This window comes from Natrix helvetica (assembly GCF_964273705.1).
Source record: "Natrix helvetica genome assembly, chromosome: 3".
Lineage (NCBI taxonomy): Eukaryota > Metazoa > Chordata > Lepidosauria > Squamata > Natricidae > Natrix > Natrix helvetica.
The window spans coordinates 50,824,815-50,850,454 of NC_138549.1; the positions used below are offsets into that span (position 1 = coordinate 50,824,815).

Genomic DNA, 25,640 nt, shown 5'->3' on the forward strand with positions numbered 1-25,640 from the left:
GAGATTCCTCTCTTGAAAGATTTTCTGGCTTTGAACTACTTTGCACCCCAGAGACCTCCAGGAGCCTCTTCTACCACGTATTTCCCTTGGATTTGGAATATTTGATTCAATTATTTGGCTTGGAGTTGCACAGGAAGATTAACATTCTCTTCTGGGCTTGCCTGCCTTGCAATCTCTCCCAGTTGTGCTTTTCCACAGACGCGATTTCTTTGCACAGACTTATAACTATCTCTGAGTTTCATAATGGGCCCTAAAAAATTACCGCCTGGTAAGGCATCCTCGGCCCCGACATCCTCTACGTCCAGCCCGATCACTCAACAGACACAATTGGTGTCATTTTTACAACCTAAAGCTCCCGAAGAGAGTCCAAAGGATTTATCTGTTCACCAAATGCTTCAAACTCTTTTAAAGGGACAGGACGAATTGAAAAAACAACTGACAGATCTAAATGACCAGCTCAGAGAAACGCAACAACAAGCTACACAAAATAAACAGAGAATAGGTGTACTGGAGGAGGGCGCGGTTGGGATGAGGCAGGAGGTTAAGACAATTCAGAAGGGGAATATAGAATTTGAAAACCATATGATAAAGATGGAATTTGAAAGGATGTCTTTTTTCCTTAGATTTCAAAATTTGCCAGAAACGGAGAATGAAGATCTTAAAGAGATTATGACTACAATCTTAGCAGAATATATTAAAAGAGATAAACAGCAGCTGTGGTGGGATATTGACCTGATTTACAGGATCAACTCAGCATACGCTAGAACACACAATGTTCCAAGGGAAGTCCATGTTAAATTTCTTAGAAAGACCACAAGAGATGAGGTCTTAGGAGCTCAAAGGGTGGGACCACTAAAATATAAAGACAAAGAAATAACCATTCTTAAACCATTCTTAAACAGATTCCAAAGAAAGTAAGAGATAAGAGGAAGAAATATTCCTCTTTAGCAAAGAAATTATATAATAAAGGAGTCTGGTTTAGATGGTTATTGCCAGAAGGTATGCTGATTTTCTGGGAGGGCAGCAGAATTAGAATTAATACAGTTGTGGAGGCGGAGGCTTTCATTAAAAAACACAATGTCCTCCTAGACGAAACAGGGAACAGTACACAAGATATGAAGGAGGGCGGGGCCGAGGCTCTGCCAGAAGACAGGGGGGAGGATCCAACACTGAGAAGACTCAGGTCACAAAAATGAGTAAAAAAAAAAAACAATTGTTCCTTTGTTCCTAAGTTAGCTATTCCTGTCAGTTACAATGGAAATTCAGTAAAGGTTTATTAAATGTCTGGTTGGCTGGAAACGAGACACATTTTTAAAATAAATCTTGGGAAACAAAATGTCTTCAACACAACTTAAATATGCTTATAAGAATCACACGTTTGCAGGGCCAGTTAAAATACCTTCCCTCCCAAAAAGCTAACATAGTTATTGGAAAGAAAATCCCTTAAAGTGTAAGAGAAAATAATGTAACATGTTGAACTTATTAACTTAGTTGTAGCATTGCCTCATTTCTGGAAGATGTTTATCAGCTAGTTTGACTTTGGAAAGATGCAAATAATTCCGCGATGATTTGCTCTTTCATTTGTATGCTTAGTCTTCCGGTGTTATAATTGCAGTTTGTGTTTTTAAGGCACCACCTAGTTAGAATATATTTAAAGCAATTAAAGAGATAATTCTTCAGTAATTTTAATTATACGCAATGTGATTTCTCAGGGACAAATTGGCATCTGCTGCAATTCCATGTAAATGAGAACTGGTTAAAGTAATTCATTAGAGATTTCAGGGCATCTAAAAGCATGGAAGAAATTCCTCCTTGACTGATGCAGAAGTTAGTCGATTCACCCTTTCTGTGCGGTCTTTATCAAGTAAGCAGTTTCTTTCATTCTCTGCATAAAGCATACAGACTGCAGTCTCGCTCTTTGCAGCATTTTATATTACATGCTGTAGAAAGTTGGCACCCACCCCTCTCCCAGAAGAATGAATTATTTTAGGAAATATTTAAAAAGACAGAATATATTTCCCCTAAAAGAGAAATAGAAATCTTAAGCGAGACAGAAACTCTGAGCTTCAGCTCCCTGCTCCCAGCAGATATTTGGTGCCCATTGAGAAGGACTGGGCCAGCCTATCTACAAAAGATAGTAGATAGTAGATCAGCTCCAAGATAGTGGGATTAAGACATGATCCTCCAGGACATTATAGGCTTACCTAGCAGTAGGCCTCACTGCATTACAAAATCACCTGGGGACATTGCATCACCCAGCAAGCTTCAACCAAGCTTGACTCAGAAAACCTACAGGGTTAGCTATGACCCCTACAGCAGCTAATAGCTTGCACAGGAACAGGAGCTCAAGTTCAAATCCCCAAACGGTATAAGTAACCCACTCTCTCAACTCCATGTGGTGAGCTGCACCAGTACCATGTACTGGATGGTTCTGCTTCATTAAACCATCTTTCCAATCAGCACCCATGTTTCAAGTATGTTTCTCACCACTTGGAACTGAACCAGATGGATAATTCTTCCAACAATGCCTAAAAAGACATTGTTCTTATACACTACGATTCAGAATTTCTTCTGGAACTGAAAAATAAAACTGCGATGCAGGAGGACACTAGGCCTAGTCTGCAATATCCCAGCCTCAATTTGGTGAAGCAGCTTTACCCATCATAGAATAAAACGAAGTGTAACGTGTATAAGAAATCTGAAGAACCTAGAATAGGAACATTCGAGACATCACAAAAAATGTGTTATTTGAAGCGCCTTTATTTTGCAGGAAGGCCTCGAAGGCAAAGTAGTAGCTACTACTGGAGTAGTGAATCTATCTCCGATTATAAACAAAAGCCATCAGCGCTCTCCTTCAGACTCCCTAAAACAGCAAATGGAGAAGTGACGCAGGCGTCTTGCACGAATCCCCAGTGGAGTCGCTTTAAGTCCCTCCACCTAGGCGTCGATTTATCGCTTCCAGTCATTTGCCCCTCCCCTTCGGGTTCTCACACGGCGGCGGCAACCCCGGCCTCCACCTCGCGTGCTAACACACGGCACGCTCACGCATACCGCGCAGGCAGGCAGTGGCACTCGCAACATAGCCACGGCCGTTCCACCAGGCATGGCACAGGGCTCTACTTCATTATGGCAGCAGCGCGACACAGCACACTCGACTTCATGCTCAGCGCCACAGGTGAGCCACCTCATTCCGGCGACTCGCCCTTTCTGGCCTACCAACCCAATTATAGCTGCCCGACGGGCCCATAATTGTTGTTCCTTCCCTTCCTCAGCAACGGGGGAGAGGAGAGGTCCAAACGGCTTGCAGCAAGAGCCATGGCTCTCCGCAGGCCTCTGCACCAAATGAGGCAAGCGAACGAGCGACTTGCCTTGTGTAGGTCGGCATGGGAAGAGTGGGGCAGATTGCCAGCTTTGCCCCAGCGTGTTTCTTTGCTGTTTACTCTCGCTTCCCCCTTCCCCAAACACACGACATACACCCTTCCCTCCCCGGGTCTCCTTCACCGCCAACTCTTGAACCTTCTGTTCTTCCGAATCTTCGATTACCCCGGCATATTCCGGGTTTTTTTTCCCCTTCCCCACCTTTCTGTTTACAATTATTTTCCGATATTCAATTATTTTCTAACATTCGTGCCAGCAGCTCCTCCCTTTCGTAAATGCAGATTGCCTAAAAGCTCAGCCCCCTCTTGCTCCATTTCCAACCATGCACGTTTCCGTGCCGCATGTGCTTTATGGCCTCCCCTCGGCTAAATCTTGCCATGTGTCTGTCTTATTCATTTCCCTGAACAGACCCCCTCTCACCCGAATATGATTTACTCTCGTCAATAGACTGGCAAAGATCTTTCCTCTCCCTTCCGGACATATTCCCTTTATAAATTTAAAAATGTGGGGTGGGGGTGGGCGAATATTCTATCAAAAAACATTCGCTACTGTTGCAAATGTGAGCCCGTGCCTTTGTATGTGTGTGTGTGTGTATGTGTGTGTTACTTTATAATTGCGGCCTGTTTCAGTCCAGTAGAAATAGGCATCTGTTCATTTTGCAAGTCTTGCCGCCAAAGTAGAGACCCTCAGGTGGTAAGTTTTTCCTCTAGAGATGCTAATGGAAGAGATGATCCAGTTACTTCCCCCTACTCTTTCTGATTTCCAGGCTCTACTGGAAATGGGGCTAGAAAGAAAATGTTAGCTGTATAGTACAGGGGAAATGGTGTGCTTGTTTAATAGAGTAATAATAGAAACAAGATGTACTGTACAGAACATAGAAGAACAGGAAGCCGCCTTACAAGGATAAATTGAACTGAAATTGTCTAATTTCAAATAATTGTAGTTGAAAATAAAGAAATAAGGATATTTGATATTTTATCTCTCCTTGGTTGGAGAAGGAAATATTTGGGATAATTATTCTAACTTCTTCATCTGACAGTTGGATTTGTTTGTACATATACATTATTAGTTATTTTGAGTGGTATTAAATTGGAATTGGGCTATTTCCCAATGTTTTCCAAAAGGCCGGAATACAACCATATCTGTTTAGAACACTTCATCTTTAGTGGCATTTAAGAAATGTATTCAAATATTGTACATTTTTTTTAATAATCAGTAGGATTGCAATTATTCTGCATAAAAGAAATAGGCCAATCTTTATGTAAACAAATCTCAAATTAAAAAATGCAATATTTAAGAACTAAACGGAGACGCATTTGGTGGTACTTTTTAAGCAATAGAACTTAAAGATCACAACATGCTGTCCTGCTTCAGATTTTGTGTATATATGTGTACACACACACACAAAACACACACACAAGATTTCTTAGGAGATTATCAATTTAATTTCAGAGGAGGATAGCAAGGAATGTCTTGTTTAAGATAAAGACTTGCCTGTGAATTTTGTTTTTAAAGAGTGCAGATAAGTCATCTATAATTGGTCTGTCAAGGTTATCAGCTAGTCCAAGGGTCTATACTGCAAGAGAAGTCATGCACGAGCCAGATATTATTTCCAGCAACATAGGCAAAGAAAATATTTTTTTAAAGACTGCAGCCAGCTATCAGCAATCAGAATGTTTTCTTCAGTGTTTCTCTACCTTGGCAGCTTGAAGATGTGTAGACTTTAGCTGTCAGAATTCAGCAGTCAACATGCTGCCTGGAGTATTCTGGGAATTGAAGTCCACACATCTTCAAGCTACCAAGGTTGCAAATTAGTGGTTTACTCCATTGCTTGACAAGTAACCCAACAGTTTTCCTCTGTTCTGCTGTTCCTTCTGCTTGTCTAGTGCAGGGTCCTTACTTAACAGGTCCAGCTACTTAGGTAGGGCTGGTGATTGATCAGCCTTATGTGATGTCTGGCTTTGTCCTTCTTGAATAGACATTGCACAGTCTCGACTGAAGCAGCTTTTTCAGCTTCAGACTCGAGTCTGAGTCCGGGCTATGATATATGCGTTAATTGATGTATTAACTTCCTTAGCAGTATCTGGATGCTGCTAAATCTTTTGTGAATGGCACTATTAATAACCTATTTATCACATATGGTATACTATAGAACTGATAAAGTAAATTATTGTATTGCCTTAAAACATATTGAAACAGATAAAACATTTGTTATGATTTTTGCTGGAACACACATACAACTATTGACCACAAAACAGCAATGAGTTCCTTTCCACTTCCACTTCCACATTTGCATTTTGTTTTATTTTTTTTTTTTTTTTTTTCAAGAAGTTTTATTGGTTTTTTTAAAAACATTTATGCGGAAAAGGGTAAGTGGAATAGTTACAAATTTTGGCAGTTGCAAGTATGGCAGACGCCCCCTCCCTCCAGACTCCTAGGTTACATCAAAATATCAAACCTTATTACATAGTCATAAAAAAAATCAGCATATTAATTCTAGAAAAAATACTTTTCAATCAGTTTATATAATTATAATATATAGTCTAGTTGTAAATTCATTAATACTTTCGGTCTGTTTATAACATTGTGGTTTTCTTATTTATTTTTGTGATCTGAGCTTTCTTGGTGTTGCCCCTTCACCCCCCGCTGGCAGAGCTCCGGCCCCTCCCGTGTCCTGCATAACCGTTGTAGTGTCATCTGTTTTTTCTAGGTTCGCTTTGTTTTTTTCCATAAAGGCCTGTGCCTCTATGGGTGTGTTGATTCTGATTCTTGTCTCCTCCCAGAATATCAGCATACCTTCAGGCATCAACCATCTAAACCACACCCCCTTCTGGTATAATTTATTCGCCAATTGCGAATAGCTTTTCCTTTTTTCCCTAATTTTTTTGGGAATCTGCTTTAGAATGGTTATCTCCCTATCGTGGTATGTCAGTGTTTGCCCCCTTTGTACACCCAGAATTTCATCTCTTGTGGTTTTCCTAAGAAATTTAATATGAACCTCCCTGGGTACATTATGTGTTCTGGCATATGCTGAATTCACTCTATAAGCTAGATCTATCTCCCATTCCATCTGCTGTTTATCTTTGTGTATGTATTCAGCTAAAATGTTAGTCATAATGTCCCTTATATTTTCCCCATCTGCTTCTATTACATTTTGAAATCTAAGATAAAAGGACATTCTTTCAAACTCTGCTTTCATTTGTTGGATGTCAAGTTCTTTGTTCCCCTTCTGTAAGGCCTCTACCCCCCCCCTCGCCTCCGCCACCCCACCCTCCACAAGGTCCAGTCTCTGTGAGTTCTTAAAGATTTGGGCTTGATTCTGTTTAATTTCATCTTTCATTTCCCTTAACTGTTTCTTAATTTCCTCCTGGCCTTGTAAAATTTGTTGAAGCATTTGTTGGAAGTCTATCTCTGTAGTCTTGGGTTGCATCAGTTCTGATATCTTTGACTGTGTAGCTGGACTAGACGTTGCAGACGTTGGAGCAGAAGTAGCAAAGCCAGGCTTTCCAGGAGGTGGTCTTTTTGGAGACATGGTTTATGAAGCAAGGAGATCAGTCAAAGTAGAGACTGGGCAGCTGGAGAGGTAGAGCAGGCAGGCGAATTCAGAAGGCAGAGGATCCAAACAGATGGGGATTTCTTTAGTCACTCTAGCAGTAGATGAAAGTTTTTTTCTCCAAAGAGTTCAGAAAGTAGCAATCCACAAGAAATTCCTCTGGGTGACTCGGAGACAAAGACCGGAAGCCTGAATTTTAAAGGTGGAGTCAGGTTTCACAATTCATGAAGACAACGGAAGTGTGCCATCTTGCCCTGCCAGCTTTGGGCTCAGAGGCATAGTAAAATTTTTAAAAGTTCAAAAAGTTCTCAGTTCATCCATTAGTTCTGGAGCTAGGTCGAATGAAAATCACTTTTATAGGGGTGAGGCATCATTAGTTGGCTCTCCCCCCTCCTCCTCTCTGGGGATGGAAGGAAAGTCTTTTCAAGCCGCTTGTCCAAGGGAGGGGGGGAAATCCCCCTCCCTCTAGCCGCACCTCTAGCAGGGATCCGAAAGTTTAACTTTTTAAAAGTGCTGAAAAGTTCATCAATTCAAAAGCGAAGGAATGCAGAAAGGAAGCCTCTCACCATACTGCCGCTGCTTCGTTCGGAAGTGTGTTCTCCGATCGGCATGGGGCGAGACGCGTGCGCACGCACGTCCTCCAAAACTGCTCCCCGATGCCTAGAACGAAGCGGAGGAGCCCCCGCCAGCCGCCGCCGACGCCAGGACCCTCCGCGAGCCGTTCCTTCGGCAAGGCGCCCCTCCAAGGCGTCTTGTGCCCCCCCAGAAGCGGGGGAAGCCCACCGGGAGAGCTGGAGCAGGCAGCGATCTGCCTGTCGCCGTAGCCGCCGGAACCGGAAGTCCTGCATTTTGTTTTATACCTGTGTTGTGTGACAGCTGTACGTATTGTTGATGTGCTTTATTTAACTGCTGCATAAGGCACATATGCTACAGAAACCTGGAAAGTACGTAGTCTTTCTTATAGTTTTTTTGAAAAAACAAAACTCAATAGTCTTGGCTGAATAGGTTGTAAATTAGAAAATGTTGTAAGAATTGTTGCAAATTAGGATGGTAGATAGGTCTTATTTTTACAGACTTGCTTGTTGGCTAAAACTACAGTACACGTGTATTCAAAAGTTACTCTTTTATTTCTATATTTTTAGTTAACTCTAAATGTAGATAGTGTTACTGCATTTATTTGTGGGATTGAACCTTATGTTTAAAATAAAGGCACCTGGTATTTTCTTAATTTTGATAGCTAAATAATTGCTCAACACTGGAAAACTTTCAATAATCTAACAATTGAGATATGGATTACTAAAGTCTCCTCAGTTGCCATGTTATAAAAAGGCTGCAGATAAAATAATAAATAAACATCAGAAGCAGGAATCACAATTCTATCAAACTCAGGTAAATTTTGTATTAATTGAGACAAACTATCCATAGCATTATGCAATGCCGTACATGTAAATATGTTCCTGTTTAGATCTACTTACTTTTTAAAAGCTATATTGTAGATTTATGTTACCCAATTACTTGTTAATGTTTGCTACTTATTGTTCAACAAAAACTAATTGTAAAAATAAAATTATTTCTAAAGGGTACTAGTATTGTCCTGAATAGAGAGAGCTCTACTAACTGCTAGTAAAACTGATTCCTTCACTGTTCATTAACTTCTTTTTTTTTGAATTTTTTTTATTTTAATTAAACAAAAAAACAAAAAAAGAATCATCCTTCATTACATCTTGTAGAAAGCGTGTTGATTGGTTGCAAATAACTTTCGTGCATTTTTTCCACAGTCATTACTTATAGTTCATATTAGATTGTACACTTTAAATCAAAAATCTTTGTATATCTTACTATCAATGTACCACAATTCTCATTTGACTACAATTATTTGAACATGCTTTTACCTCAAATTATTCATACTTAAAGACACAACCACATAATGGCATTCATTAGCTATTTCAAAAATCCTCCAATAACATTACACTTTTATGACATATTCGAAGTAAAAGTCAATTAATAAAATTTCTAAACCTTTCCCCCCCCTTTCCCCCCTCACTCGCTGTTTAGAGTTTGTATCCAAGTTGCTTTTACCAATACCAGAGCATGTATATATTATTAAACAGTATCCATTGACCTTTCCTTGTTGTTATTACAATTGGCCAAAAATCATTTACTATTTATATCCCACCTCCTCTCGTCAAACCCAAAAAACATTACACCTTTATGACAAAACCTAAATTAAAGTTTGTTAATAAAATTTATATGTCTTTTTCCCAGATCACAATTTGCAATTTATATCCAAATTTCTTTTACTAGTTTGCCAGTACGTACACACACACACACACACACACACACACAAAATTAAGCTGTATCCATTACCATTTCATTATTATTATTATAGTTAATTATTTGTTGATGAATAAACATTTAATAACAATAAAACAATCTAAGAATTACTAAATTCCTACTTATTGCTCAACCAAAATTAACTAATTTTTTATTATCAACTTTCATTGTCAACCTGTATTTTTCCAGTAACAAAACAGTCTTATCTCTCTTGTCAATTGTGGTGTCAGTCTTCTTTTTATCTTCTTTATAAGGTTTTTATAGACTTCTCTCCGCACTTTGTTGCTTGAAGGATCTCTCAGGTAATCTCGTTGCCCTCCAGTTGTCATTAAAGTTAGCTTGTCTTTGGTTGTAAACCGTGCTTCTGAAAAAAATTCTTTTCTTAAATCCATCATCATTATCCATTTTTCTTCTTTTGTATCTTGGAACCTGGAGTAGAGCTCCAGTTCATCGAATTCCCTCTTTCATATTCCCTTCGTTCCACTTTCACCCACATTTGCTCCATTACCGTGTTTCCCCGAAAATAAGCCACGTCCTGCTAATAAGCCCAATCGGGCTTTTCAGAGCATGCACCACAATACGCCCTCCCCTGAAAATAAGCCTGCCCCCAGTCCCCGCCATTAACACTGTACCACCTACCGGTACAGCTTCCGGGGCAAAAAGAGGGCTCGCCGCAAAAACAGCGGCAGGCCAGCAATGTGATCACCCCCTCCTGCCTGTTCCTACTCGTGCAAAAAAACACCGCTAACCCCAATGGCAAAGGCAGCCTGCCTGGTTCCCTTCCTCGCATTCCTCGCCATTGTGCTCAGGGAAGCGGCTGGTGAAAAAAAAAACTTCTCACGAGTTCAATCAAACATCTTGAAATCGCGAGAAGGTTTTTTTTTTTTTACCAGGGGCTTCCCTGAATATAATGTCGAGGAATGCAACAAAGCTAGAAAGGTAGGAGGCACGCCCCGCGGCCCAACACCGCCCACTTTGCCCCAATGGTAAAGGCAGCCTGCCTGGTTCCTTTCCCCGCCGTCCCTTTAACGAGGGGCGGCAGGTGGGGTGGGGGGGGAGAAGCGAGGCACGCCTCCTACCTTTCCAGCTCCGTCGTGTTCCTCGCCCTTTCGCCGATTGAATCCCCTTGTAAAAAAATCTCATTAGTTCAACTCGCGAGATCTTCTTTTACAAGGGGATTCAATGAGCGAAAGGGCGAGGAATGCAACAGAGCTGTCAGTCTCTGGTAGCGCTAGGACACGCGTCTCGCTTCTCCCCCCCCACCTCTCCCCCCTCACTAAAGGGACGGCAGGAGAGGGAACCAGCCAGGCTGCCTTTATCATTGGGGCGAGGTGGGCAGTGTTGGGCTGCGATGCGCACCTCTTTCCAGCTTCATCGCATTCCTCGCCCTTTCGCCCATTGAATCCCCTTGTAAAAAAAATCTCATTAGTTCAACTCGCGAGGTTTTCCTACAAGGGGATTCAATGGGCGAAAGGGCAAGGAACGTGACGAAGCTGGAAAGATAAGAGGTGTACCTCACAGCCCAACACCGCCCACCTCGCCCCAATGATAAAGGCAGCCTGGCTGGTTCCCTCTCCTGCCGTCCCTTTAGTGAGGGGGGAGAGGTGGGGGGGAGAAGCGAGACGCATGTCCTAGCGCTACCAGAGACTGACAGCTCTGTTGTGTACCTCGCCCTTTCGCTCATTGAATCCCCTTGTTAAAAAAACCTCGCGAGTTGAACTAATGAGATTTTGGAAGACTCTCTGTCCGGCAGCCAGCCCACCATAGAGAGCACACCTAGAGCGGCCGATGCTGAAAGACTCGGCCCCGAGTTTTGAAGTTGCGCAGAGCGGGGCGGCGGCGGGCGGCGGTGGGCAGCAGCAGCCAGCGGCGGTGGCCTGGGAGAGCTGCGCAAGGGCTTGGTGAGGCTGCGGGCGGAACAGGCGCTCGTGCAACCCACTTCTCCAGCCGGGCAGAGCTCCATGCACTGACCTAGGGGGTATCCCGAATGTGCCAAGCCGCAGGAGCTTGGGGGCGGGCAGAGCGCCACATGGCTTGGCACCTTAGGGATTACCCCCTAGGTCAGTGAATGGCGCTCTTCCCGGCTGGAGAGGGGATTTGCCGGGCGGCTGCTCGTGAGCATGGTTACCTCATGGCTGCTTCGCCGCTGAGGCTGTGCCCGGCTCTTCAGGAGCCAGTTCACAAGGGAGCAGCCGCCCGGCAGCCCCAAAACAATAAGCCCTCCCTGATAATAAACCCAAGGGCATATTTCGTGGGGCAAAAGAAAATAAGCCCCTGGCGTATTTTCGGGGAAACACGGTAATAAATTCATCTGTTGTCTTTATCTTCTATGTCTTTATTCTCCCCTTTAATTTTGGGGGCTCTCACCCCTTCATCTTTTGCTGTGAGGAACACTAGTTTTTCCAACTTCTCAATTCTCCCATATCCTTCCAATAGATTTTGAATTCCAGCCAGGATATTTTGGGATTTTAAGGTTTCCTCATCTGAATATTGATCCATGTTTCCAAAAAAGAAGAAGGAAAAGAAAAAAAAACTAGTAGCCACTGCCACTCTAGCCTTCCAGGCCTCTTTTATTTTTTGAATTTTAGGTTGACTTAAAGACAAGTTCTTTTATGCTCTTCAAAAAAGAAGGGTTCTGTTTTTTCCCTCCTTTCTCTCCCCTGCCAAAATAGTTCTCAAAAGCACCTGCAAAAACACTTCATGCCCTTGGCTCTTTATCAGTTTCTGTAAACAAATTGCAAACCCTTCAAATACAAAGTCAGTAAGATCAAAGAGGAAAAAAGAAGAGATACATGTTTCAAAAACTCCAGCCTCTGACCTCCGAGTAGCAGTGTTGCTACTTTTCACTTTCTAATATTTATCTCTGGTTCATAGGAAACAAAGTTCTTTAATGAAATTTAAGAGCAAGTAATAGGAAGAATTGTTAAAATAAAAAGGAAGGTTTTAGTCCAGAAGTCAAAAAATAAAGTAACAAAAAGCAGAAGAAAAAAAAATTAATCCGTTCACTTTAAGAGGAGAAACAAAAAACGTTGTGAGCTCTTCAATCCACAAAGTATAGTTACAAAGAAAAAAAAAGCTTTCCAAAGCAATCCAGTATAAGTTAATTCAGCCGCTTAATTCTTTTGCTTAGATCTAATTTGGCTTTTTAAAAAAAAGTTTCTTTGGGCAGTCTTTCCAAAATAGGGGGAAAAAAAACCTCACCAGATGGACTCACTTTCTCTTTTCACTTCCTTCCGGAGCTGTCCCGACTTCATCAGCCTGGGGCTGCCTGTTTACCGCTAGCTGGAAGAGCTTCCCTTGGGTCAATCAGGGGCTTTGCGGTGTCCTTGAGACCAGCAAGGCTTCGTCTTCCTGATCACCATCTCTACGGGATGGTTTAGGTCCAAATGGACCGTCCAGTGGCAAAAGTGTCAATGGCGGTCTCGGAGTGTCGAGACCACACGTTGTATCATCACGACGTTGGCTCCTCCTTCCCACTGTCCATTAACTTCTAAATAAAAAAAAACTGTTACAACATTGAATAATTGTTTTGAAGTTTATCTAGAAAGTAATATTGTAAGTAATCTAGAAAGAACGGTAAACTGATTTCTAGTCATGAGTTGCAAGCAATGATAACATGTATTATGAACAGAAACTGACAATGTAGGGAGAGTAGATTTTACAAAAGTTGGCAGATTCTGGTAGAGATCACCTTCTACAAAATCCTGGCAAAAAGGAGCCCTTTATTCTTTTACACGTATGTATGCTTTGGGAATGACTGCATTGGATTTCAATTATTCCTGTTCTATAACCAAATATATGTTTAGTTCTTATGTAGTATTCAGGTTTGCCAAGATCTTTCCCCCAGATTTTGTTACATCAAATAATTTCTAGGTTCAGCCAAATTTTGGAAGATTAGAGTGATCTGTAGATCCAGAGCTCATGTTAGAATGCCAATGTTCTGAGTTCCTGATAGCTTTCTTTGTTTTCACATCTTGGGGAACAACTATGTCCGGGATGGAGAACCTATGACATGTGTGCCACAGGTGGCACACAGAGCCATTTGTCAGGGCACGTGAGGCGTTGCCTTGTCAGCTGGCCAGCGCGCATACACACGCTGGCCAGCTGACTTCAGCCTTTTTTAAGGCCATTTTTCACCCTCTCCAGGCTCCAGAGGCTTTAAAGGAGCCTGGGGAAGGCGAAAACAGCACCCTGCTCCTCTGGTCACTTCCGGTTTGCTCGGAGGGTGGTTTTAAGCGTTCTGAAGGCTTCAGGGACGGTCCCTGAAGCCTCCGGGGGGGCGGGGGAGGCTCTTTTCGCCCTCCCCAGGCTCCTATAAAGCCTCTGGAGCCTGGGGAAGGCGAAAAATAGCTTTTAAAAAGGTGAACTCAGCTGGCCAGCGCGCGCATGCGTGCTGGCCAGCTGACAGGGCAGCGCCTTGCGTGCCCTGACAAATGGCTCCGCGTGCCACTTGTGGGACGCGTGTCATAGGTTCGCCATCACGGCTATATGGCTTTGTTATCAATAATGTGTTAATAGTAATCTGAGTAAGAAAAAATGACCTGTAATCTTGTCTTTTTAATCATTAGTGTCAGGGCTGTCTCCAATTATTTCCTAGGATCCGCGGTGTGGATCAAGCAGGTGGACTGGCAGCGTTGCCCTGCAGCCCCAAAATCACCTGGGAGCCTCTAATTTGGCCGCGCCTTGCCGCAGATCTCTCAACCAGACCAGGCTCTCCCACCCAACCTGCAGGCCCAAATAGATGCGGACCTGTTTTCCCTCAGAGACCACCGCTTTCTCCCCCATCCCTGCATAGCGAGGACTTGTTGATTGGGGAGGGGGACCAGGGAGATCAGGAGTTGTTTGAAGATGAGCACCTGGCTCCAGAGAAGCCCGTCTTCATGGGCCTATTTAGACCAGCCTTGTTGAAATCACTCCTCTTCAAGGCCAAGTCAATGGCCCGTGTGGGAGTGCCAGACAAGCCTGCAGACAGTTCCCTAGCCCCTCAGGATCCTAGTGAGCGGCTGTTCATGGAGCCAGCTGTAGAGCAGGTCATTATCCCATCCCTGCAGTTGTTCATTGACGTTATACAATGCCAATGGAACCAACCAGGTTCGGTTTCAGCTCCCAGTGGCAGTGATAGAAGGCTTTACACCACTGCTCCAAAGCTAAAGGAGCTGCTACAGTGACCCAAGGTAGACACTCCAGTAGCCTCTCTGGCCTCTTCAGCCATCCTTCCATCTGAATTATTGGAGGGCCTAAAGGTGGAGGATAAGAAGGCGGAAGCTTCCTTCTGCAAGACCCATTTAGCAGCCGCTTGGGCTATTAAGGCAGCAATGGCTGCATCCTTCTTTAATAGGACCTCTCTCCTCTGGCTTCACCAGCTGCAGGCCAGAGTTCCCCCCGAGAGCACCAGATTACACCAAGATATCAACAAACTGGCGGCAGCCACTGAATATTCAGCAGACGCCACCCTGAACATGGCTAAATTTGCGTCCAGGGCCTTGGTGTCCAACGTAACATCTCACCAACTTTTATGGCTCTGTCACTTTTTCACCCTCTCCAGGCTCCAGAAGTCTTCCTGGAAGACTCTGTCCGGAAAACTCTCTGTCCGGCAGCTGGCCCACCATAGAGAGCACTCCTAGAGCGGCCGATGCTGGAAGACTCGGCCCCGAGTTTTGGAGTTTGAAAGTTATGCGCGGGGCGGCGGCGGTCAGCGGCGGTCAGCAGTGGTCGGCGGCCGGCGGCGGTGGCCTGGGAGAGCTGCGCAAGGGCTTGGTGAAGCTGCGGGCGAAACAGGCGCTCGCGCAACCCCCTTCTCCAGCCGGGCAGAGCTCCATGCACTGACCTAGGGGATATCCCGAATGTGCCAAGCCGCAGGAGCTGGGGGTCGGGCAGAGCGCCACATGGCTTGGCACCTTAGGGATACCCCCTAGGTCAGTGAATGGCGCTTTTCCCGGCTGGAGAGGGGATTTGCCGGGTGGCTGCTCGTGAGCATGGTTACCTCATGGCTGCTTCGCCCCTGAGGCTGTGCCCGGCTCTTCGGGAGCCAGTTCACAAGGGAGCAGCCACCCGGCAGCCCCAAAATTTCGGGGAAACACGGTAACATCATCAGTGCTAGAAGGGGGGGGGGAAGGAGGAGAAAGGAGAAGTTTCTCTTCTCAGAAATGTCTTCTCAGTGGACTGCGGCAGCCTGCCTGCCTCTTTCTGACATTTCTGAGAAAAGAAACTTCTCCGTTTGGGCTGCGCCCGTGCGATCGGAGCAACCACGTGGTTTGATGACATCACCGGCCTCACCAGTCATAAACCTCAGCGCACGTCACTGTAAACAGAAGTATTTTTAAAAAAATGTAGTAAGAAATGGGCAATAGGAAATATATTTTTTTACTTCAGATGATAGCTTTATGTAGATAGACTAAGGGTGTCAAACTTGATCGTGTCGTGTGATGTCACGTGATATATCATGATGTTTTTTGCCTTTCTGGAGCTGGGTGGACATGGCCTTTGTGTGATGCATCTGGTCCGCAGGCCGCAAGTTTGACACCTCTGATGTAGACTATGAACATAAAGTTCATTTGACATGTTTTCCACTTTGAGAAACATCCACACTGCTAAAATCAGTTAATCAAATCATTTGATTTATTTTTCAAAATGCATTTAATTAATGTGCGTCTGAATTACCCAATATATGCAGCTCCTTCTCATCTTTCCTAATACTTATTTCCTTAGCTTCTTATGACTATAACTTTGCTGTTTGTATGTCATGATTTATGTTAATTGCTTTTATTTAGTATCCTATGACTATCACTGAGGGTTGTATCTTATGATTTTTGATGATTGTATTTTTTGTGATCATAATTTTTTACTTGTTGCTTGTGTATACCTTGAGAGCTTATGCACCGGAGACAAATTCCTTGTGTGTCCAATCACACTTGGCCAATAAGGAATTCTATTCTGTTCTGTTCTGTTTTTAAAACAATTGGGAAACAAATCTTTACTAAAAATGCTGTTAAGTTGTTAGGTATGCAACCTTCACAGAAAACAAAATGTCTTAAGATTTATTAAAAGAAGATACATAAGGAATTTTAACAACTGGGTTTCCAATACTTGATAAATGATATAGAAATTGGACAGTGACCATTTTATGCTCATAAATCTGATAAGAATATCATGATAAAATGTACTAAATATTTCTATGTATTTATTAACCCATTTTTTTCTTTGTCTAGTTGACTGTAGTGCCATTTTTAAAGGTCTACAATCCATCTTCCAAAAGGAGGGAATGACAGAAACTATTCATAACTGGGAAAATCATGGTTACCTAGCAACATACGTCAATAAAAATGGCTGGTAAGCTGAATTTTAATATACATGATTTTTGAAGTATGTTATAATTATCAATTATTTAACAGTTTGTCAAGGTTTCCTTTAAGAAGCTAAGTGAAGAGTATACTTAATTTTTATATTTTAAAAAAAATTAAGAGTCAATTTTTAATTAACTCTGTTATGAAAAATAGAGAAAATGGCATTTATATTAATAAAATTAACACATACTGCTGAAGCTTATTGTTAGCCAAGCTCTAATTTCTTGATGTTCTAAGTCTTAATGAAACTAATGGATGAAAATAATTATTCTTTGGAGAAGGGTAGAATGTTACAGATTTTATATACTTTATTACCAAACTGAGGGATATCGGCCTAGAGAATATTTTGGTAAGTAGCTAATTTAGTTGATAGATTTTTTTATGGTTTCATCATATATCTCTAGGAAGAGACAACAAAATCAAAGGAAGCCCCTTATTCATAACAATCAACTAATCCTCTATTTATCACAAATTATCAACCTTCTCGCAGGTGAGTAGCATAATGGAGAATGTTATCAAATTAATTCAACAAAAACAACAAAATTTGAAATTTGGGTAAACAACATTTTATTTATGCTGAAATGGCAACACAAAGCTTGACAAAATATCTTTTTCAATTACTTTTTCATATTGTACAGGGAGGTATTCTGATTTTTGGAGATCTGATTTTTTTTCTCCAGATGTAAACAAATCTGTATCTAAAAGGAATTCTGGCAGGGTCTTCAAAAATGTCTTATCTATATATATAAAAGCAAAAACCACTCATGCCACAAAATCTCCAGAACCGTAAAGCCTAGAAACTTGAAATGTGGCACGTATGTTCCTCTTGGGTTCTAGGTGCTCACTTAGAAAGGATTTTTTGAAATGGCCCTCAGAGTATTAGTATTTCCTATACAGTAATTAGGACGCTCTGATGCTAAGGAGTTAGACGTTCTACTTCCACCCTCCCAACCTGAAAATAACTGCTCCAATTGCCACTTGGATATGGGCATGGCCAGCACGTGACTCATCTGACGTGCTGGCTGGGAGTTTGGAGAGGAGCCTCAGGGAGAGAAGGGGATAGGAGAGGAGAGGTTTCTGTGGGGCAAGGCTGGGGGAGAGAAGGGGATAGGATAGGTGGGAAGATTCTGTGGGGCAAGGCTGAGGGAGGGAGATGGATAATATAGGGAAGGTTTCTGTGGGACAAAGCTGAGGGAGAGAAGGGGATAGAATCAGAGAAGCCTCTGTGGGGCAAGGCTGAGGGAGAGAAGGGGATAGGATGGGGAGGATTCTGTGGGGCAAGGCTGAGGGAGAGAAGGGGATATGATAGAGGAGAATTCTGTGGTGCAAGGCTGAGGGAGAGAAGAGGATAGGATAGGGGAGGCTTCTGTGGTGCAAGGCTGAGGGAGAGAAGAGGATAAGATAGGGGAGGCTTCTGTGGGGCAAGCCTGAGGGAGAGAAGGGGATAGGATAGGGGAGGATTCTGTGGGGCAAGGCTGAGGGAGAGAAGGGGATAGGATAGGGGAGGATTCTGTGGGACAAGGCTGAGGGAGAGAAGGGGATAGGATAGAGGAGAATTCTGTGGTGCAAGGCTGAGGATGAGAAGGGGATAGGATAGGGGAGGCTTCTGTGGGGCAAGCTTGAGGGAAAGAAGGGGAAAGAAGTGGGTTAACTATTTTTTGATTATAGCAATATACCATATTTTTCGGACGCACCATAAGACGCACCTAACTTTTGGGGAGGAAAACAAGAAAAAAAATCCTGCCTCTGCCTTTTACTCACAGCAATTTGCCTCCTTGCAGCAAACAGCCTGGTCAGCTTCAGCATTGCTTGATTTAGCACAAGCAGTTGATTGGCGGTTGTCTCTGCCTCCCGGAGCACCACCTATCAGCTGTTCCAGGTTACAGGGATTGCCACTGCTCATCGCCGCCATCACCCCCTATCGCTGTCGCCTCTACCACCCCATTTTCGGCCTCTGCGTGTCCCATTTTTTGCCTCTGCGTTCCCCATTTTTTGCCTCTGAATGTCCCATTTTTGTCCCATTCCAGGCGGTGGGGATTGCCGCCGCCGCCTATCCCTGACTGGAATGGACAAAAAGGGGGATGCACGGAAGCCGAAAATGGAGCACATGGAGGTGATAGGTAGCAGCGATGGTAGCGATGGGCGGTGCTGATCCCTGAAGCCTGGAATAGCTGATAGGCTGTATTCCGGGAGGCAGATCCAACCCCCAATCAGCTGCTCATGCTAAATCAGGGTGTGCTAAAGCTGACCAGGCTGTTTGCTGCAAGGAGGCAAATTGCTGGAAGACAGGCCTAAGGGTGAGGGCTGGCAGGTAGGCGGGGCTTCGGCAACATTCGCTCTATAAGACGCACAGACATTTACACCCACTTTTTTGAGGGGGGGAGATTGCGTCTTATACAATGAAAAATATGATACGTTGGTTTGTATCATATCCAAATTTTATATTACACTTAACATGTTACATTTAACATAAAATTAAATTGTACAGTTTTTATTTTTTATGATTGTAAGCCACCCAGATTTACCTAAGGTAAGATGGGTGGTCAATAAGTTTCATAAATAAATAAAGTCTGAAATTGCAATTCTTTTTTAATGAATTATATTGCATTGATGTATGTTGTTGATTGCCCAGATTTTAACAATTTAAAACAATATATGTAGTCCTCAACTTACAACAATTCATTTAGTGACCTAAGTTACAATGACACTGAAAAAAGCAACATGACCATTTTTCATATAACCTTTGTAGCATCCCCATGGTCATGTGATCACCTTTTATGATCATCTGAGAAGAGATGCCAGATTCCCTTAACAACTGAGTTACTAACTTATCAACTGCAGTGATTCACTTAACAACTGTGGAAAGAAAATTCGTAAAAAGAGGCAAAACTCATTTAAATGTCTCACTTAACAACAGAAAGGTTGGGCTCAATTGTCATAAGTCGAGGGTTACCTGCATTTGGATATTTAAAGCTTAACAAAATGGAAGTTTTGTGAAAAAATTGTAATGTTTTAAATCCTTGCATTTTTAATTTGATAAATTAATTTAATTGATAAAGGCACATATATTTATATAATTAAAATGATTTTAATTAGGGTTATAAATAAATTAGAGTACAAGGAGACTAACAACAGTAAGGTAAAATAAAAAAAAACATACCTGAAATGGAGGGTGAAGACTTAAGGGAGATCATGATAACAATGCTAGCAGATTATATTAAAAGAGATAAACAACAGCTAGGGTGGGATATGGATTTGATATATAGAATTAACTCAGCATATGCTAGAACACACAATGTTCCAAGGGAAGTTCATGTTAAATTTTTTAGAAAGACTACAAGAGATGAGATTCTAGGAGTTCAAAGGGGGGAACCTTTAAGATATAAGGACAAAGAAATAACCATTCTGAAACAGATACCAAAAAGAATAAGAGATAAGAGGAAGAAATTCTTCTTTCTAACTAAAAAATTATATGAAAAAAATATCTGGTTCAGGTGGTTAATTCCAGAAGGCTTGTTGATTTTCTGGGAGGGGGGTAGAGTGAGAATTAATACAGTAGTGGAGGCAGAAGCCTTCATGGAAAAACACAAGAACCTCCTAGATCAGTGGTCGGCAAGCCGCGGCTCGCGAGCCACATGCGGCTCTTTACACACTTTAATGTGGCTCTTCTGTGTGCCGGGCGCCCGCTCCCCTCCCTCCTCTCGGGCACTTCAAAACAAGCGCCCCTTTCCCTTTTTTCTTTTCGACCCACAATGATTAGGGAGGATCCTGAAGTCGGGCGGGGACGAGAAGCGAGGAGGCAGAAAAAGAAACGGAGGCTAAGGAGCTTCCCCCCGCCCCCTCCCAGCAAAAATCTAACTGGGGAGCCGGGCGGGCAGTAGCAAATTAGCCGATCACGCCGCTTGATCAGCTAATTTGCTACTGCCCGCCGGCTCCCTGATAAGATTTTTGCGGGGGGGGGGGGAGAAGCTCCTTGCCTCTGTCTCTTTTTCTCCCTCCTCACTTCTTGGAGCTCCACCAATGGGGGAGCAAGGCCCGCCCAGCGCCAGGCTTTGGGCTAACATAGAGGTCTGCAAAGGTGGCTGTTTTAAGACTGGTGGACTTCAATTCTCAGAATTCTGGGAGTTGAAGTCCACCAGTCTTAAGAGCCAATTTTGCAGATCCCTGCCTGGGCTAATATGATTGATGCCCTTGGTCGACTTCAACTCTCAGAATTCTGGGAGTTGAAGTCCACCAGTCTTAAGAGCCAATTTTGCAGATCCCTGGGCTAATATGATTGATGCCCTTGGTGGACTTCAATTCTCAGAATTCTGTCAGGTTTGAAGACCCTGGGTTTTTTTTTCTAAAGGGTTAGGGGTGCAAGGGTCTTGCAACTTGACAGCTTTAAGACTTGCATGCTTCAATGCCAGAGTTCTTGAGCCAACATGACTGGAGGAGGAATTCTGGAAGTTGAAGTCCACAAGTCTTAAAGCTGTCAGGTTTGAAGACCCCTGGGTTTTTTTTTTCTAAAGGGTTAGGGGTGCAAGGGTCTTGCAACTTGACAGCTTTAAGACTTGCATGCTTCAATGCCAGAGTTTCTGAGCCAACATGACTGGAGGAGGTTTGAAGACCCCTTGGGTTTTTTTCCCTAAAGGGTTAGGGATGCAAGGATCTTGTAACTTGACAGCTTTAAGACTTGCGTGCTTCAAATGCCAGAGTTTATTGAAACTAAAAACAGTGTACCATCCTATGTATTTTCGGTTTTAAAAATGTGGCTCTCAAAATAAATTTCAATCGTAGTTTTGGCGAGATTTGGCTCAGTTGAAAAAAAAGGTTGCCCACCACTGTCCTAGATGAAACAAGAGACAGTGCACAAGACATGAAGGGGGGAGGAGCCATAGCTCAGCCAAAGGCAGGGGAGAAGAGACAGCAATGAGACTTAGGTCACAGAAATGATTTAAAAACACATTGCAATTGTTAATACAATGAAATGGTTAGAAGTGATATAAAGTATGGTTGAAGATGTTAAAGAATTTGAAGTAATGTAGCTGTCAAAAATTTTATCCACATTTATGTACCCTTTTCCCCAAAATACTTGAAAAAACCAATAAAACTTAAAAAAAAAGTAAGGTAAAATAAAAATGAAAGTGCAAAATACAAAAATAAGTCAGCAGTTAAATCAGTTACATCACCAATAATGAAATCAGTGCTGAGCATTTTAAATTGAACACCATTTTGTTTATATCTCCAGAGCCCTACTATATTGATTTTAGCCATCTGACAGAAAAACAGATAATAAGCTCCCTCTTGGGAGTTCCAGATCAATCTCTGTGTTCTATGTTAAGTATGTTTCTGGAGACACCGAATGCATACTATATCCTTTGTTCTTATCAGCAATAGAAAGTTGTTCAGGAATGATCTAAGCAGGGGTCACCAAACTTTCGGACCTCAGGTACCACTAAATTCATAATTTTAAATCCTGCAGACCATTAATATGAATCCAGCGTGCTGCTCTCTGTAGCGCCTGGACTCCCAGTGATGGGATGGGATCCTTCAGGCACTTAGCTTGGCTGCCTGTTTCTGCAACCTTAAAAACTCAAAAGAGCTATTTGGAACAAAATCCTGGGATCTCATCTCATCTCATATCTCTCCCTCCCTCCCTCCCTCCCTCCCTCCCTCCCTCCCTCCCTCTCTCTCTCTCCTGTTGCTTCAGCCCACCTGTGCCCCCCCCTGCAACAGCACCATTACCTCGTTCCATCCGGCGAGGGCTGCATTACTCTTGCACGTTGCACCTCCTACAAAGTTGCAAGTTGCATGTACCTCCCTCTACGGTGGAGATTTCCATCCCTACCACGAGCTGCCTGGCCGGTCCCATATTTCAAAGCTCTAATCACAGGACTGGCCCATTGGTCATCCGGGAGCAGCTCCTCCACCTGGGTGTACTGCGGACCATCAAAATTTTATCACGGACCACCAGTTGGTGACCTCTGATCTAAAGTTGTGAATGACTTTAAGAACATCATGGGCTCAGAAACAAATCGTATTTCATTAACGAAGTTGTATATTTTTGGAACCATGGGTATTGTGACCCAGATGTTTTCAAAGATCAGTGTATGTTCTGTTTTAGCTTGAAGGATTGACTGATTGATTGGCTATTTGAATTTAAAGGACCACTAAAAAAAACCTGTGTTCTCACACTGTACAACAAAAATAATAAATCAAATATATAATAACACATTTTAAAAAATCACCCACTATATAAAAGGGTGATTGAATACAGTAATTAATCAAAACAATCCGTTGAAGTATAATCAAATAACGGAGGAAAAGTGATATTTTATTTTCAAAGACCCCTATTGCTCCCTGCTTAACATATAGAGAAAGCTAGTTCTTTTTGGATCACTAACTATTTAATCCTAATATGTGATGTATAGATTTTTTTAACATATTTATTAAAACTATGTTTTGAAAGTTCATCAATATTATGACAAAATATTAAACTAGCAGACAAAACAAGGCAATAAAATACCCATTCTTTATCCATATTCTTTAGCATATACATACGGTTTTATGAACTAAAACTAATTCTTCTTAAATTAGGATTTTATTTAGTAAATTAAATTCTCGCTTTATACTTTCTTTTCTTTTTATTGTCCAGCTTTGCGAATCTGAGAATTTATCTTCATGGTTTGGTTTTGATTGATGTACAGAGTTGCAATGATTTGAATGAGAGAGAAGAAACAGAACAGGTGGGTAAACTTAATTTTAGTAATAAATAATTTTAATAAAGAGGAAATAAAAATATTTTAATACATTTTTAGCTGAGCTTCCCCCCTCATTTGTCATACATGTATCATGTTTACAGTGATAAATTGTAAATTGAAGCAGGTGAAGTCTTTTAGGAGAGGCAGTTTGGAGTAGTTTTTAAGCATCAGGCTTGGCTAATGCATCGGACCATGAGTTCTAGTTCCACCTTAGCTATCTGGGTAGCTTTGGGCCATTCTTTCTCAGCTGCAGCAAGCAATGGCAAACCATTTCTGAAAAACCTTGCAAAACAGGAACTTTTCTAAGCAGTTGCTAGCAGTCATTGCTGATTTAAAGCCAGCCAAAAAATCCCCCCTCTCCAGGAAACAAAAGTGAGAGTTTAGATTTGGGGTATCAAACTCAAGGTCCGGGGGCCGGATCTGGCATGCATGGCTGCACTGGAAACTCTGAAGGACCGGCCTGTGATGCCTCTGCCAACGAAAATGGAGTTCATGAGGGCCACAGGCTGTTTTCGCTGGTAGAGCGCTTGGGCCACCAAAGGCGCCCCTGACATGAGTGACGTCAACCTGGCCATGCCCACCCTGGCCCCCTGAGGTCAAACACAACCCTGATGCGGCCCTCAATGTAATCAAGTTTGACACCCCTGGTTTAGATATTAATTATTAAATGTAAATCCTTCTAGCCACAAAACCTATCTGACTTGGTTTTCATGCAAAGGGTCATCATATAAAAATTTAAAAGTATCTATTTATTGGTTGTTGGTCAAGTTAGTTTTGACAGCATTTCTTTTTCTTCTTTCCTGCCTTTAATATTTTTGGCTTACTGTTCATTGTTTTCTGTGTTCTTTATAAGATTGTTTATACCTAAAGAGAATAATAGAATGATGGGTGAGTAAGTAGGTAGGTACTTAGGAGGATAATAGGTATATAGCATGTAACAGTGGTTCAGTAGTGGGTTCCGGATTTCATTCCAACCGGTACAGTTGGAATGGCCCCGGCGTCACCCACATGTACACTTTGGGGTGCGCGCACACGCATGCGGTGCATGCGTGCGTCGTATTTGCCTGCGACGCTTCCACAAGCCTCTGTGACACTCCAGCTTCTCACGGAGCGTTGCACAGGTGCTGTATGTGCCATGCGCGTGTGTGGAAGCGCCAAAGGCTTAAAGCACAGGTAAGGAGCTCAGGCGAGCGGGTGGGCCCTCTGGAGCACCGTACCAGAACGGTAACCGGTGCTCTGGGCAGGTTCCGGTACACCCCTACCGGGGCGTACCGCCTGCAACCCACCACTGCAGTGGTTATCATTTTCTTTAATATTAGATGGTGCATATTTCTGAATATTTGTTCCTAAAAGAGATCAGCAAGAAAGAGCTATTAAGCTTGAATTTTCTTGGTCATTTGGGTGGCTACTATGTGAAAAAAATGCTAAGCAAAATAGTATTTTGCTATTGTGCAACATGTTTTTTAACTTTTTATTTTAATTTTAAAACATATTATTGAAAAAAATTAACAATAAGGAAATCAAAAAGGAAAAGGTTTAAAAACATACAAATGAATGAATGGAATTTACAGATATAGAAATCAAACTTTTTCAGAAGCTGATTGATTAACTGTAAGTAATTAAGTATTATATCATTTTTAAAATACTAAAATCAGTATTGCTCTCTAAACAGAATGTAAATATCAGAAACTCTAGTTTATGATTTAAGATTTCTGGAACAGGCAGAAAATGGCATGCGTAGAGGCCAAAAATGGGCATGTGGAGGCTGAAAATGTGGCACACGGAGGTGGCAATAAACTATGGCAATCTGCAACCTGAAACAGCTGATTGTCCAACCGACGATCAGCTTTTTGTGCTAATCAGGCTGATTGAAGCTGAAACTGAAATAGGCTGTTTGCTGCAAGGAGACAAATTGCTGGGAGGCAGAGGCCAAAGGGTGGAGGCCAGCGTGTGGGCAGGACTACATTCGGTGTATAACACGCACCCAAATTTTCATTTTTTAGGGGGGGAAAAGATGCATCTTATACTCTGAAAAATATGGTAACTCCATTTGGAGACTATATCCAGACTATAATTTTATATAGAGAACAACAGTGTGAGATCCTCTTTATATAAGTCTTAACATTTCAATTGTATAGGATAACTTAAATCTTAAACTAGCGTTTCTGATATTTACATTCTGTTTAGAGATCAATACTGATTTTAGTATTTTAAAAGTGATGTAATAGTTACTTATAGTTGATCAATGAACTTGAAGCTGATTGTGGGGAGGCTGATCCAACCGACAAT

General features: G+C 42.4%; 1 protein-coding gene across 1 annotated transcript in view; it reads left to right on the forward strand.

Moving 5' to 3' along the window:
• Positions 1 to 2,784: 2,784 nt before the first annotated feature.
• Positions 2,785 to 25,640, forward strand: part of SMS (spermine synthase) — a 94,898-nt gene continuing 72,042 nt past the window's right edge. The window contains exons 1-3 of the mRNA XM_081947986.1: positions 2,785 to 3,175; positions 16,474 to 16,594; positions 23,246 to 23,336. Of these exons, the coding sequence (XP_081804112.1) occupies positions 3,127 to 3,175; positions 16,474 to 16,594; positions 23,246 to 23,336 (261 nt within the window). The 5' untranslated portion in view covers positions 2,785 to 3,126. The remainder of the gene's footprint in view (positions 3,176 to 16,473; positions 16,595 to 23,245; positions 23,337 to 25,640) is intronic.